A 14,971-nucleotide genomic window follows, 5' to 3' on the forward strand; every position below is an offset into this window, starting at 1 on the left:
TTTTACAAGTTAAAAATTCAACTTTCTAATTTTTGTAGGTTTCATCCCTTCCAAATGTGATCCAATGTCCTGGTTTAACAAAAACCCCACAAAGGCAAAATCTAAATCTAAGGGAGGGGCGGGGGAATGAAACGTGATCATCTTGGGGGTGCACACACAGGTCAGAAAACACGTGACGATAAATGGGCTCCTATTTGATTGTTTTCATGACTTTTAAGAAGTGAGCATGAAAATAAAATCTTTATTTTCAGTTATTACCCACCAATAAGAGAAAGTTAGGTTCACAGTTTTAGCTCTTGACACAAAGTGAACTTGGAGGCAAATTTACATCCATCAGATACAACTAATGGACCAACTTTTTAAAGTTCAGGCTATCTTGAAAGCTTGCAACATACCAGATATTGCTGTATTCTCTAGTGACAGAATGCCAGCAATGGCTGACACTAAGTAGAACTTGTGACGTGTTTTTAATAGGAGGTGTTTTCTATATGTTGCTAAAAATCAAGGTTTACATACATGTTACATGTCCAGAAACAAGGTTAAGATACTCGAAAGTCTAACCACAATGATTTCAGAGCGTGTATGTTGCAATCTCAAGAGGGGTCAATAGTCCATATGGACTAAATTAATACTTGCCTCTGGGTAGCAGGTATGTTTGTAAATATAAAATTATATTAGACATTAGCACCAGTGCAGAACATGCTCAGCATCATAAGATCCAAACACCAGCACGAAAGTTTATCCATCATTAAAAACCAATTACCTCCTTCCTAAGATGTCAAACTAGCAGGTAACTAGATTAATAAATCTAATCCAAATGAGTAACTCTTGTACTGTACAATTTCTCTTTTAGAAGTATATGGGAGAATGAATCAGCTAAATAGGTATTATTTAAGATCTTCAATATTTCAAAACTAGACATTACCATACACAGGTAGAAAATACTGAGTTACAGAAGATCTTTGAAACTGTACATGAAACTTCCTTTCCTGTTTACTAATGAATGTGGCATAAGATAAAAAAAAAAAAATCCTAGAAAATCTGTTTGTTGATAATTCTCCATGTATGTTTTAGTAAGTGGTGATGCCCCCATTCAAGGAACCCATTAACCTAATTTTCTAATGGAGGAAGAGGTAAAAAATACTTATCACTTTATGTGGAACAGTTATCTATCAACTCAAGACCAAACTTAACAGTAATATAAGAAATTCAGAAACAGTAAGATTTTTGGTTTATATTTCATGGACGGTGCTGCTGTTCCAACCTTATAAAGTAAAGCTGTCTGCTTTCCAAATTCCAAAAATTAACATACTCCCCCATCTTACCATACAAACCAGTGCCCTTTGGTTTCTTTAGAAAAAGGAAGGGTTAAAGGGTTGTTGATTATGGAAGAACAATTTTGATTTGGGACCTTCCATACACACATATCATACTGAGTGGCTAGATGCTTATTTTACATAACAGTTTAAATATTATGCAGTAGCCAAATCAACTTGTTCCACCCATCCCTTGAAGGGGGAAAAAACCCAATCCCTATAAAACTACTTCACTTGATAGGATGTGTATCAACAATAAGTAGCTTAAACTTCCACCAATAAGGTGTCTAGTCTGGTTTTTAAAATGGGAAAGCCACACATTGTAAAAGTAAATATACTTGAAATTGTGTCAATTATAAATTTGAACCTAATGAACCATGCAGGAGCAAGGGTTAATAAACCAATGTGCTTTGAATTTGTTCAAGTACTGATATTTCTGTATATAAAGATTTAGCATATATAACAGCTATCATGAGAAGTGAAAAAAGATTTTCCCCAGAAATGAAAATATTAAAACTAAGTTAAAATACATAAAGTAGTATTAGTATTCCACACAGCATAAAATTTGACAAATCAAAGTTTACATGACCCAGCTGACCATGTGTGAAAATGCAAAGCAGGTATTAAAACTGATATTATGTCCAATATTTAAAACCAGTTTGTAATTGGGAGAACATCTAAATCCTTAATTAAAAAACACAAATGAAGTGAAAGCTTTAAACTGGTACACACTGTTCACACCTATATTTCAAGTTTGGAAATGCATATTTGCAAGCAGCAATACAAAAGTATTCATGAAGAATGCATAATCTCTGAAAATTATGAAAACATCCCTGCTACCAATACATTTCTAAATACAAAACTGACTACCATATTGTTACTTCTGTGTAGCGAGAGAAGTTCATTTTCAAAACAGATAAAATTCAGTCTTTAGGTGTGAATGGTATGAATGAGAGTCTTTTTTTTTTTTTTTTTTTTAAATTCTTAAGTCGTTTGGGATCCTTAAGCATGCAAAACCTCAGATGGGAGGGTCCACAAAGGAACCAGGGTTGTCTTATGGCATCCAGTTATGCCAGAGCTGGGAATGCCTCAGGGTCATCTACATCAGGAGCAGAAGCACTTGACTGAAAAAGAAAGAGATCAAAATTAACAATTCTCAAATCTTGGATTTCCACGTCTACATTTACACACATAACTCTAAAATACTAAGTAAAAATGTGTCAAAGCTTTACGGTTACGGATCAGAACAGGACTATAATTATTTGCAACAAGCCTTGTCCTGAGTGTCTATCAAGACCTATTCCTTAGTAACATGGGTTTAGTTTTCTAATAAATCACATAAAGAGAACCACATGGGATATATATATGATTGTTTACTATTTTATTCTCCTCAATTGCTAAATAAGAATGGCCTCAGTTTGAAAGCAGGCTAAGAAACCTATTACATGATTCACTCATCAATACTAGAAAGGACCCAACTCCTACTTACAGTCAAAGAGTAACAGCAAAAACATACTTAAAGATCTACATACACAAAGACCTGTTAAAAAACCTGATGTTCAGAGGAAGAAAAAGAAGTCAGCACCCCATTATTATTGGCAACCATAAAATCTGTATTAAGCTACCACTATAATCAAACACTGACAGACTCAATCAAGCAGGTAGGTTCCCAATTTACATCATCAGGTGTTGACAATTCAGGAGGACATCACTGTTTCCTAGCCAGACCACAAGAGACAATGAACTAACCTAACCCAGAAGTTACTGCTAATATTTTAATATTATCTAGTCCTTAACAGTATGTACTTTGGTATCAGATCAGAATTCAAACTTATCATTTACTAGGGCTTCTATAAAAATATTTAAGAACCTATTTTGTGTCATACACATGGTACAAGGTATTAAATTATAAAAGTAGGACAAAAATGAACCAGCTCGCACACTGTAGTTAAAAATTTTTTTTTTTAAATCAAGAAAAAATACATGCCTATAATCATCCAGTTAGTGTCACACAATTATGGACACAAATGCTATCCTGAGACTAAAAGAGCAAGAGAGTCGAGGCAAAGGAAGTAGTTGGAATTTCAAGTAGACCTCAGCCAAAGCCAAAAGTTAACTTGGTTCCCTATACCTCAATTTCCTCTTCTATAAAATGGAGATGTCAATGTAGTAACAACAATTAAATGTCACAGTACATAAAATACCTAGCACAGCACCATGACCAGCATCTAGTAAGTACTCAATAAACACCTGGTAAATACTCAGGAAACAGTGATAAGTGTAACTTTACTAGAGCACTATTCCTAAGTGCCTTAAGCAAAAATATAGCCTAGAATGTATTTTCTTCAAAGTATACCTATCCTTTCCCTTTTAATCCTATCCCCAAAAAGATCTAGGTCACTCATTTACCGAAAGAGGTCCTCGAATTACTTCAAAAAGTGAAAGAATTCTTAAAATTACCTTGTCAGTTCTGCTGCCACGGTTTGGACGTCCACCACGCCCACGGCCACCTCGTCCTCCCCTGCCACCACGTCCTGGGCGGCCAAGGTCTCCAAAATTGATCTCCAGCTGAGACGTTATATCATTTGCTGGCTTCCGGAAATGATGGTCCATAACTGAATCTTCAGCATGAGCCTAAGAATTTAAGAGCAGGCCATGGGGTGATTAATAGGAAAGCAACACTGCAAATTTCTAAATAATGAACCTTCTCTTAAAAAGACTAAAAATCTAATCTGCACTTCATGTGAACAAATATATCAACAAATGATAATTTTAAAAATGCCAATGCCACTACAGTTAATATGTAACGCTTAGGGATCAGCTATAGTCATCTTAGAGTAAGAACCCTTTGACTTTTAACTTTATAAACTACAGTTCATACTGGCAAGTCTTGAATAAAGGTATAAAATCAAACAACACAAGTGGCTGGGCCCCATCTGAAACCTACTGAATCATAATCTTTAGAAGTGAGGTTTGGGAAAGTACATTTTAAATATGTGCTTCAGGTAGATTCCAATATGGAACCCCTGATGAAGACTTATGGATAGATGGAATGGGAGGTCTCTACTGATGATTAATACTGAATCACTTTTTAAGTTATAAAGAAAACTCGCTCTGTACTCTTCCCAAGTATTACTTGGGAAAATCAGGTATTAACTTCTCAGAATGCTTTTCTGTTCACGTACAACTACTCTGTGTTCTTTCCTATAAACTGGAAAATGACAGACTCAAGTGAAATGTAACTTTCTATCAGGGAGCCTTGAAAAGCCAAGCATAAAAAATGCAAGTCTTAAATATTGACAGGTAACCTTAAAGTCAACATGTCTGTGAAATCCAGATCCTTCTTTGTATTTATATATAAGGTATACCACCAACTCTGTTAAAAAAAAAAAAAAAAAAAAAAAAAACAAAGCCAGACAATTTTAAGCGGCTGAATTCTTAATTTCTTCCTGTACGTTTGGGATGAATAGGTTTTAAAATCTTCTAATTGATAACTTTTCTTACACTACTTTAAAGTATGTTTTAGTTTTTCTAAATACTGGTATAATCCTTTTCTGAAAGAACAATAAACATTTTGTTCTAAATCTTATAACACTACATCTGTTAATAACTATCCCTTAAAGTACCAATAAATTTTGTATTTATATCTATGTCTTTACCCCTTTAATCATCTACTATCCAAACTGTCATTCCTCAGTGCTAGGCAACTTAAAGGCAGTAAAAGGTTCCTCTTAAGAGAGCAATTTAAAATTAATGTTTAAATGTAAATCCACAAAACCACTAGCAAATTGAAATCAATTATATATACTAATTGTTTAATTTTTAAACATTTGCTATTGCAAGGCAACAGTATCAATTCATTAATTAGAAGCGTTTTATAAGTTTATAGAGCACGGAAGCCAAAAAACCTAATTGATACACTGCTGAAACACCTCTAAGTTTTTACTACAGTAATACAGAGGACATTTGGATGTTCAGGGAACATCTCTTAAAGGCAGCAAATAAATGTGCATAGTTTTTGCTTTATCTTCTAGGGCAGTGAAATGATATCAGGAAATAAGAGCTCTAGCTTCAGCCCTGTCAATTAACACGGTAATTCAATTTTCCATTTCTAAAGTTTCTTATTTTCCCTAATTACTACTTATTGTTCTGAGGATTAGGATATGTAAAAGAAAAAGAGCCCTTAAATATACAACAAACTTGAAGACCTACACAAAGACCAGACCATATATGCCGATAAGTTCAGATCCGAACAGGTAGCCACATCACAAAGGCTACATGAATCCACACAAAAAGTGGCTTGATAACAAAATTATCCCAGTTTCAGTTATTCTCAACCACTTTCACATTTTAATTTTCAAAGATTCCTAATTCTATATATATCATCTTATATAATAATTGTTTCTGAAAAGCTCAATGTAAAACTGTGACTAACGTGATTTTTACAAACTGCATAAAGAGACTTCAGGGTAACTAATGAATTATGTAAAATATATCAGTTTATTGTGCAGTGTCTTGTTCTGGAGACAGTTCTGTCAAGACCCCAAAAAAGTTACAGATAATTCTATCAAAGGTACCTAAGTAAATCTTTCCCATATTAAGCAGTTTAATCATCAGTACAAATTAACAATCTCCCCAGATGAACTTGCATGATTTCTTTAATCAGGAATACTTTAACCCAGATACACAACTTTATCTGAAAGAATTACAAAAAAAAATAAGCAAAAGCATTCAAATGAAGCCAAATATTTTTTTCCCACAGGACCTGGCCCTTAAGACAATGTCCCCATTTATATTATTTTATTGAGTCAAAGTTGTTTCAACCTTGATTTTATTTCAAAATGTTCCAAGTTTGTTTTGCAGATATTTAAGAAAATTAAAATGCAATATCTCACTGCATCTTATTACAGGTTGCCTTAATTTCAATTTAACTTTATGATTAAAAACTCATACTTGCACAAGCCCTAAATGATGTAGCAGTGAGCCATTCCTCTAACTACCTACCCAAGGGACTGTTACCAAATCAGAAAGCAGAAACAGGTCTTTCTCCAATATTTCACTAGTAAATTAATCTGCTGGTTCTTATAAGACATCAGACCTCAGAAAGGATAGCATCATTATTAAAGAGTCTTGATCATTATAAATGACAAAGTTTGAAAAACTGAACATGGATGAAGCCATTCTTTTAGGTTTGGTTAAACCACATGAAAATGCTAACCTTTCAACTGATTCAAAGGCGGGACTTTTAAAAAAATACCATCATGAAAAGACCTACCTTATTTCAAAAACACTAGTAATTGTATGATATACAACAGATTGCTTTCTAGAAAAAACAAAACCACCACATTAAATATATTCTGGATATATTTATAGAAAGACTACCTTTCTTGAAATATATGGTAACATAGTTTATTTTCCTTTTTGAACAATTTATCTACCCCCAAGGATCTTATGTGAAGTTTTTATTTTTTATAAAGATTAACCATGTGATATCTTAAAACAAGTAAATACAATTCAATACACATCTGAGCATTTCCAAACACCACAAAATTTAATTTTACCTCTTCACTCTTTGACTTATGAAGAACAAATCCCTTCTTCCATTGTCCATCAGCACCTTCATTTGGTTTTCGGATATTAAATTCTACTTTTGCCCGGTCCTTATTTTGAATAGCTTTCCACTCATCCAAAGTCATTTCTTTTGGACCCTCTTCCTTTACTTCTTCAACTTCGTTCTCCCTGTGAAAACATACTTGTTTTATAGTTGGTAAGGGGCTGATAAAATCGTAACTTATGATTATAAGGAAGAAAAAAATTTTGGCTTGTTGGTAATCTTTAGAGATTATCCAAGGACAAGAGGATACCAGTCTTCTGTCCTCTTGTTAACACATAATTTGGTGGAGAATAGAAATTCCATGCTTCTTCAATTAGTGAAAGCATGGGTAACAGAAATACACAACTCAACTTCATAAACTATGAAATCAACTATCAGTAATAACAACCTTGAACTGTCTTTATCCAAAATACACATTTCTTAAAACTATACTGCTTTAAAACTGTATTCTTGGGGTGCCTAGGTCATGATCCTAGCATCCTGGTATCAAGCCCCCTAACGGGCTCTCTGCTCAGCGGGGAACCTGCTTTTTCTTCTCCAGCTTGTGCTTGTGTTCCCTCTCCCACTCTCCATCATAAAAATAAATAAATAAATAAATAAATAAATAAATAAATAAATAAAGACTGTACCCTTATGTAATTAAAATAGTTGACCTAGCTTCTCTTAAAACACACTTATAATTTCTACAATTTCCCACAATATAGAACTTATAACAAAAATAGAGGCAGTCATCTAGGACGCCCGTGAACAACCAAAATTCACACTCTAGAATATAAAAGAACTGTTCCTCTCTCCTTTATCAACTAACACTTAATGACAAAACAATTTTAAAAGCAAAGATCCCATAAATCCAAAATCCTGTATACTCCAAACTTTCAAACCAGCCTGCATATGGGAAGGAGACTGTGGTTTTATAAGTATTGGAACCCTCCACAAAACAGTTTCAATACTTAATACTAAATTAGTTATTTCCAAATAAAATTCTCAGGATATAACTGTTATATACTATTCTTTTCCCTTTTTATAAAAACAAAGCATGGGCCTAGGATTCTCTTATTTTAGTCTAATCTCAACATGTAATGGTCACCAAACAAGTTGTTTGCTATTTTGGGAGCCCTGCTTCCTTCCAAAGATAGCAGGTGATTCAGTTAGCCTTAGAGCTCAAATATCTCTCTTCCATGCTACTCCTGTTTGACAAATCTTATCTTAAAACTGCCTATACCATGTTTACATTTAATTAATGAGATCTTGGCTATCAATATCAAGTCCAACTCTGTCACCTTACAAATGAGAAAACTAAGGATCAAGAAAAGGTCCTAGTTATTCCCAAGTCATGACAGAGCCAAGAATAGAACTTGGCATACTTTTACCATGTCATGAAACCACAATGCCTACCTTCAAAGGCTGTAAGGATCAAATGAACAAAACAGAAGTTCAGGGAACTACATATTAAGGGAATTAATCAAAGTTCAGCCTGTGCTTCTTAAATTTATACTTCCATATGCAAGATATAATGCTATATTCAGATTCTCTCTACTCTAGAATAAGACCAGAAACTGCTCTAATGTCATTATCTCAATCTTCTTTAGGCCAAATATCCGCAATTTCATTCCTGGGTCCTGTCAATAATTTCTTCTGATAAACTTACAATCTTTGCAAATCACTCTTAAGGTGATCTAAATATAGGCTCTTTATTAAAGGAACAGTTGTGTTGGATGTTATGAAGTACTCCTGTTACATTAAGGTTCATTTTAGTCGCCCACCATAATTTTATTGTTTACCACTCAAAATTGTAATGTCATATTACCCCAAATTCAACATCACTTAATACCATGTGTTTTTATTTACTCTAACTGTAAATCAATTATCATTCCTTCTTCCAACAAACCTATGGAATATGATAGAATTACCAACAATGGTTCACTGTAGGATAAAGCCTTGGAGAAAAAGCAGAAACCACCCGATTTAAATATGCTCTGATTAAGAATTATAAACCCTATGATTCCTAGTTAAAGTCTTTACATCACAATACATGACCAGCATGTAACTTCTGCTTGGGCTGATGGATAATAGAGGAAGGCATTAAAGTATTTCTATCTTTACAATTCTTTCATCCCTGAATGAAAAACTTCAAAATCAAATCTTATCCCTAAAAATTCAGAAAATGAAAAAATTGGATTAAGAAAGCCAGTGAATTAATAACATACATTCTGGCCCTTGCTCTCCTCATACGTTTTAAAACATGCTAATAATGCTATGTTCCAATTCTATGTTGATGGAAAAAGAAAAAAACTTCAGATGAACAAAATATTTTAAAATGGTCACATCTTCTAGTTTTGGAATAAAATTTATATAGTTAAGAGTCCAAAGTACTTTGAACTGTGTTCTAAATACTACCTTTTCTGTCAATCATTTGGTCTAATTTTTAGAAACCCCCCAACTTTAGCTTCCAGTTCCCACCTATTCAGTGCCTCTGGATAGCCATCATCACCAGGATTATTCATTATAATAATATTAAAAGCCATTCACAACTTCTCTACCAAATAGCTAAGTAAAATGCAGGACATCTTATTACTATTCTCCATTCTCAGGTTAAATAGTTTATTTTTGTTCTTAAAGTTAACAGATATTACTAAAATACGTGTTTTCCTTATCTTTTCAAAGACAACAATGATAATTTTAAATAGAAATAACAATTTCTATTTTTCAAACCATTATAGCCCAATATAGGAATGTGTAGAGCACTCTTCTGAATAGATACTATTTGAAGAATTGTTGTACAACACAAGCCTCCTATTAAAAGCCATCAAATAACAGCATTAGTGCTCTCTACGGCAGCACATATACAAATAACAGCATTAAACACCTATGTTATTTTCTCGGTAGAAACCCAAATTGCTTCCAATGCTTATGTATAGTGGCATCACCACTATACATAAACCACTTACTTATTTTCAGTGTCTGCAACTGGGTGCTCTTCACCTTCAGGTGTTTCCTCAGTCACATTTGATTGATCCAAGTCACTGCAATTATAAGATATTTGTTTCTGAATGTATTTTGGGGACTCTCTAAGGAAAAAAAGAAAGAGAAAAGCATCTAGGTCCATTTACATGTAGCTTAAGGATTTCTTACACAATTTAAAAAATCTTCACATTCTGAGTCTTTTCTTACTAAATTTACTTCCCAGTAGACCTCTAAGAGAAAATAATTTAAAAATGCATACTGATCCAAGTTTATAGTTCAAGTACTTTACTCAAAAAGTAGCAGGACAGAGAAGCTTACTTTAAGACAAACATCACCAGGCTGTCAAATTTTTAATGACCACAAGGGTCAACAGCTCTAACAGGAACTATTAAAGACACACAGAAAATCAGAACACCCAAATAACTAAAATGTAAAGTTTCAGGAAAAGTTACATAGCTGTATGAAAAGAAAAACTAACATCACATTTATTTAAATATAGAAAAATCGGTCATGTGACATACTGTACTCAAACCTATCCAACAAGCTATTTTAAGGAGTAGCTCTGAGAGCACCTGTTAATGTCCTACAGATAAGTTAAAATGTAAGTTACAGACAAAACTCTAATAAAGCATAAAATCAATCTTATTTAAATATTATTTATTTTTAAAAATCAGAATACCAACGTTAATTCATCTTTGACAGTTCCCCAGTTGTGAGATCCGCTACCTCCACGTTTATCCTCATGCTTCAGGCCACTGTAATGTGAAAAAGAACTAACAAAACTGAGTTAACATAATACTCTTTAATTCTAGAAATGCAAATTTTGTTATATTAAAGAAGTAGAATCACATGTAAAACTACAATAAAAACCAATGTAAGACTTACGATCTATCACTTCCACTATGCCTATCAAATTCACGTTTGCCACGAGAATCAAATCCATCTCCTCGGCCCATTCCACGTCCACGGCCTCCTCGACCTCTTCCAAGACCACCACGGCCTCGGATGGGCCGATCAATAATCGGTCTGCAACAAATAAAAAATATCATGTACTTCCAAGGTTTCCAGAAAAAACAAAGGAGGAATGGAATGCATCCAAAGGCTCAAATGTAGAAACATATTTATTGGCTAATAACCCAATGGTTCATTAAACACAGGTTTTAGAAAATTCAGAAACAGTCTACTTCGAACCACATAAAAGGAATCAGAACTGGGAAGCTCCCCCCAAACAGGAAAATTATTTTTGCTTTCTCTAAAAGTTTACTACTAGTGCCTGTACTTTTTTCATAATTATTCATATTATAATCCAGTAAAACCACTACACCTCACCAATACACTTCGAAATTAAAATGAACACATCTTCATGCATAACACATCTAACACGATAATATGAGTAATCTGTTTTGCTATAAACAATTACCCAAGAGGACTTTTCTGCTAACATCTGGGGATACCACGGAAAAGAAACTGTCCATCGATTCAACTGAAGTGTTCCATTACCAGAAATCCAAGACTGCACACTAAAAATTGTTACCAAAATGTTCATAGTAGAACAATGAATACACTTAGGTATTTCTTGAAAAACTGATAAACGTAACCAGCCACACCGCTACCTGGCAAATTACGCCCAATTTATAGATTTGTACTGAGACATGACTCTCTTAAACTGACAAAACATGAAGAGATTTTTAAAAATCTTGCCTATCAACTGAAAATTCTCCTCCTTCACCCTTTTCTTCAAGTGGCTTTTCAAATCGTCGTTCACGAGGTGGTCGCCTTTCTGGTCTCCTATCAATTATTTTCCCTTCACCTTGCAGCTGTTGATCAGGTCTTCTTCCAACACGTCTTATTCCTGAAATGATAAATAACCTGCGTAAGCAAATTATTTTTGCAACACAAAAAAACTGGCAGACTATTGAAGACCAGAAAGAAAAAAAAAAGCTGCTTTTTTCAATCCAGTAACTAGCACTTGCAGCTGAAAAGGATAACATAAAGTATCTAGAAAGGATCTCTAGAAAGGTAACATAAAGTACCTGAGAAATTCCTATTTAAAGACCATAAACTTGTTTCAAACTTCTGTGTAGTTTGCATAATTATGCCTCCCCCACCAAGCAGTCTCTATAACCAACCTGAAAGTTATCTGAGTAACTGTCACTCCTCTCAGGTTTCAAGATGCCACAGTCTCTTAATTTAAAATTCTAACTTTTGAGAAATTTTAGTCATGATACATTTTGGCTTTAAAGATACCAAAAGAGATTAACACCAGTAGCCATTCATTAATAATACCCAAGCAAATCAACACACTCACAAAAGAAAGGCCCTCAGAAAAACAGTGAGAACCACTATTTTAAATGATCTGGAGAAAACAGAACCCCAGCAGAGTAAAGAGTGATAGTTCTATAAATTGAAAAACTGAAAGGAAAACAAACAGCATTGAGGATTACATCTCCACAGTTTCAAACAACTAATTAACCAGAAAAGAGTACTATTTTCTTGTATTAGTATATGTATACACATATGTATCCATCCATATCCATACACACAAATTAAAAAAAAAAATACTGCTATGCAACCACTAGGAAATAGTCCAGTTGTTTTATTATAAATGGAGAGCTTTTTTTTTTTTTGCCTTAACAAGTACCTTTGTTTCCAAATCTTTAAATCCCCTCCCCCCAAACACACATACCCCTTTAAAAAACTATTTTTTTTCTATTTAAGAAATAGAAACTTGTGGGGCGCCTGGGTGGCTCAGTGGGTTCCGGTTCAGGTCATGATCCCAGGGTCCTGGGATCAAGCCCCGCATCCCGCTCTCTGCTCAGCAGGGAGCCTGCTTCCTCCTCTCTCTCTGCCTGCCTCTCTGCCTACTTATGATCTCTGTCTGTCAAATAAATAAATAAATCTTAAAAAAAAAAAAAAAGGAAATAGAAACTTGTGGCACTAAGTGATGGCTGAAGCATTTAGTGATTTCCCCCAGTATTACTTTTTTCCTGTTAGTGTCTGAGGGCCACAAAGGCAACCAGTATACATTACTGGCCTCAAGGATAAGTAGATAAATTCATGACTGGAAAATTTCAGGTATGCTCTAATTCCCAAACCATAATTTCTGACAAAGAAAAAAAAAGGCTGAGGAATTAGTCTTATAACAAGATCTTAAACTGATTCACTGGTTCTAAGAAAGTGACCACCATCAGGATGCACCCCATCATTCAACTGCTTATAACTAAAGTTAAATAATAAATATCAAACTCTTAAATGAAATTTTAAGGTCCATTCCACATAAACTCTCAGGACAGCCCATAAATGTTAGATCTTAAGGCATCTTAAACAAATGTTGTCACAGGTATAGTGTACTGGGGTGGAGCTATGGAACCAGTCCTTATAATCATAATATCCAAGCCAAACACACCCGAATGAACAATGGCTTCCTTCCCCACCCAATATCCATTATTATACTTAGAAAACATAAGAAATTTACTAAATAAATTCACCCAATGGCTGACATTTAAAAATTCAAGCTCCTCTTAATCTATTTACCTGTACTTGCAAACTTCACTTGATTTTCAGTAGATTCCAGGCTTTGAATAAAAAAATTTAAAAACATCTCAGGCTACATTATTAGTGATGTTCTGTGGTGTCAGTTCTCAGATTCTTCAAATGGACAAAACGCAAGATACAAAACTCCTGTAATATTACTAAAAACATGTATCTAAGATATGCCTAGTATCTGCCAGCACCTATATCCAAAGGCATAAAAACACATAATCAGGTAGCAATTCTTCCCACTACGTGAGGTAGGGAGACTTTTCACAGGTCTATCAGTCTCCAATGCCCAAAACATCAACTGACAGATAGTAGGATTTAAAAACAAAATCTTTTTCACTCAACATTTTTCCTGTATTTATAAGCTTATGTTTTATGCAATTTAAGGTTAAGAGTACTATGAATCGCTGATCTAAGGAAGATGGTGATAGCTAATATGTAAGTTTTCCCAAGGAAAGAGTACTGAATGGTAAACTCTGTCCTGGTTATAAATTTATGAAGTAATTCATAAATTCATAAATTTATGAATTACTTCATAAATTCATAAATTTATGAATTTACTGCAACTTAAAATACTAGGTTCCAGGTCACAAGCTTACCTCTTTAAAGCTGGGCTTTATGATCAAAACAACTGAGGGGTTTAAACCAGGCTTCACAGTTTGAGCACTCAAAATGGGTGAAACACATCTACCTGGTACACTTTAGATGTATACATTAGACTCAATTTTTTCATGCACTTTTTTTGGATTAGTGAGATCAAGGAGGTAAACCTGAGCAAAAACAGTAATACAGGCCTGTGTTCCTTAACGCAGAAATTAAGTAATTATTCAACTGTGCTACAGGTTGCTTTAAAACCTAGATGACTGAAATGGTATTTGGTCTAAACGATGTATAAAAAAAGGCTTTCCAACACTCCCAAGTTGTGCCTCTCCCCAACCTGTAATTTTAACACAAGAATGCTTTTGTTTTATTCACCACATAGGTTCTTCATTCCAAGCATTACAGAAGTTCTGTATTAAAAAAAAAAAAAAATCCTAAGCCCAAACCGAACACAATTGCTGTGAATTTTATAATTAGTTGAATGCTGCGGGATTCAACTAAAACTAATGAGAAACAAGTTTCTTTCAGGAGCACGTGCCAGTGAAGGGTAATTCCAACTTTCAACATAAAAAGGCAACTTTAAAGATCATAGCTTAAGTCCTACACCTATTTGCTACTGATCACATACACTTTTTATCCTCAACTGTTTTTGCTTTTTCATCCACCACAAAAGATCAAACAGAAATAAGAAAATGCAAAAATCAACCTCAAGACAATCCTGTGAAGTTTACAGTGACCTCTGGTAGCAACTATTACCCGCCAATGAATCCTGACCATGCTTCACGCACATGTGGCGAACGAAAAGTTACAGACTCAAAAGAGGTCTGCTGTGGCTAAAGCTGTGACAGCCTCTGTACTCAATTCACCACGAGGCCCAAGCTGGGCCACCATATGAAATATTGAGTGCGGGGGGGGGGGGGGGGGGGGGGGGGGGGGG

At 34.4% G+C, this 14,971-nt stretch overlaps 1 protein-coding gene across 4 annotated transcripts in view; it reads right to left on the minus strand.

Annotated features, from left to right (window-relative positions):
• Positions 1 to 221: 221 nt before the first annotated feature.
• SERBP1 (SERPINE1 mRNA binding protein 1) overlaps positions 222 to 14,971 on the minus strand; it is a 16,037-nt gene continuing 1,287 nt past the window's right edge. The window contains exons 2-8 of one of the 4 annotated variants that reach the window (XM_032870071.1): positions 11,596 to 11,746; positions 10,780 to 10,920; positions 10,578 to 10,649; positions 9,879 to 9,953; positions 6,878 to 7,055; positions 3,777 to 3,950; positions 222 to 2,440 (exon numbers count right to left, since the gene is read on the minus strand). In XM_032870071.1, coding sequence (XP_032725962.1) covers positions 2,384 to 2,440; positions 3,777 to 3,950; positions 6,878 to 7,055; positions 9,879 to 9,953; positions 10,578 to 10,649; positions 10,780 to 10,920; positions 11,596 to 11,746 — 848 coding nt within the window. In that variant the 3' untranslated portion in view covers positions 222 to 2,383. Of the gene's footprint in view, positions 2,441 to 3,776; positions 3,951 to 6,877; positions 7,056 to 9,878; positions 9,999 to 10,577; positions 10,668 to 10,779; positions 10,921 to 11,595; positions 11,747 to 14,971 lie in introns of all 4 variants that reach the window. The other 3 variants (XM_032870069.1, XM_032870070.1, XM_032870067.1) reach the window with 3 other exon arrangements.

This window comes from Lontra canadensis, unplaced genomic scaffold, assembly GCF_010015895.1.
Source record: "Lontra canadensis isolate GAN:19392208 unplaced genomic scaffold, GSC_riverotter_1.0 scaffold40, whole genome shotgun sequence".
Lineage (NCBI taxonomy): Eukaryota > Metazoa > Chordata > Mammalia > Carnivora > Mustelidae > Lontra > Lontra canadensis.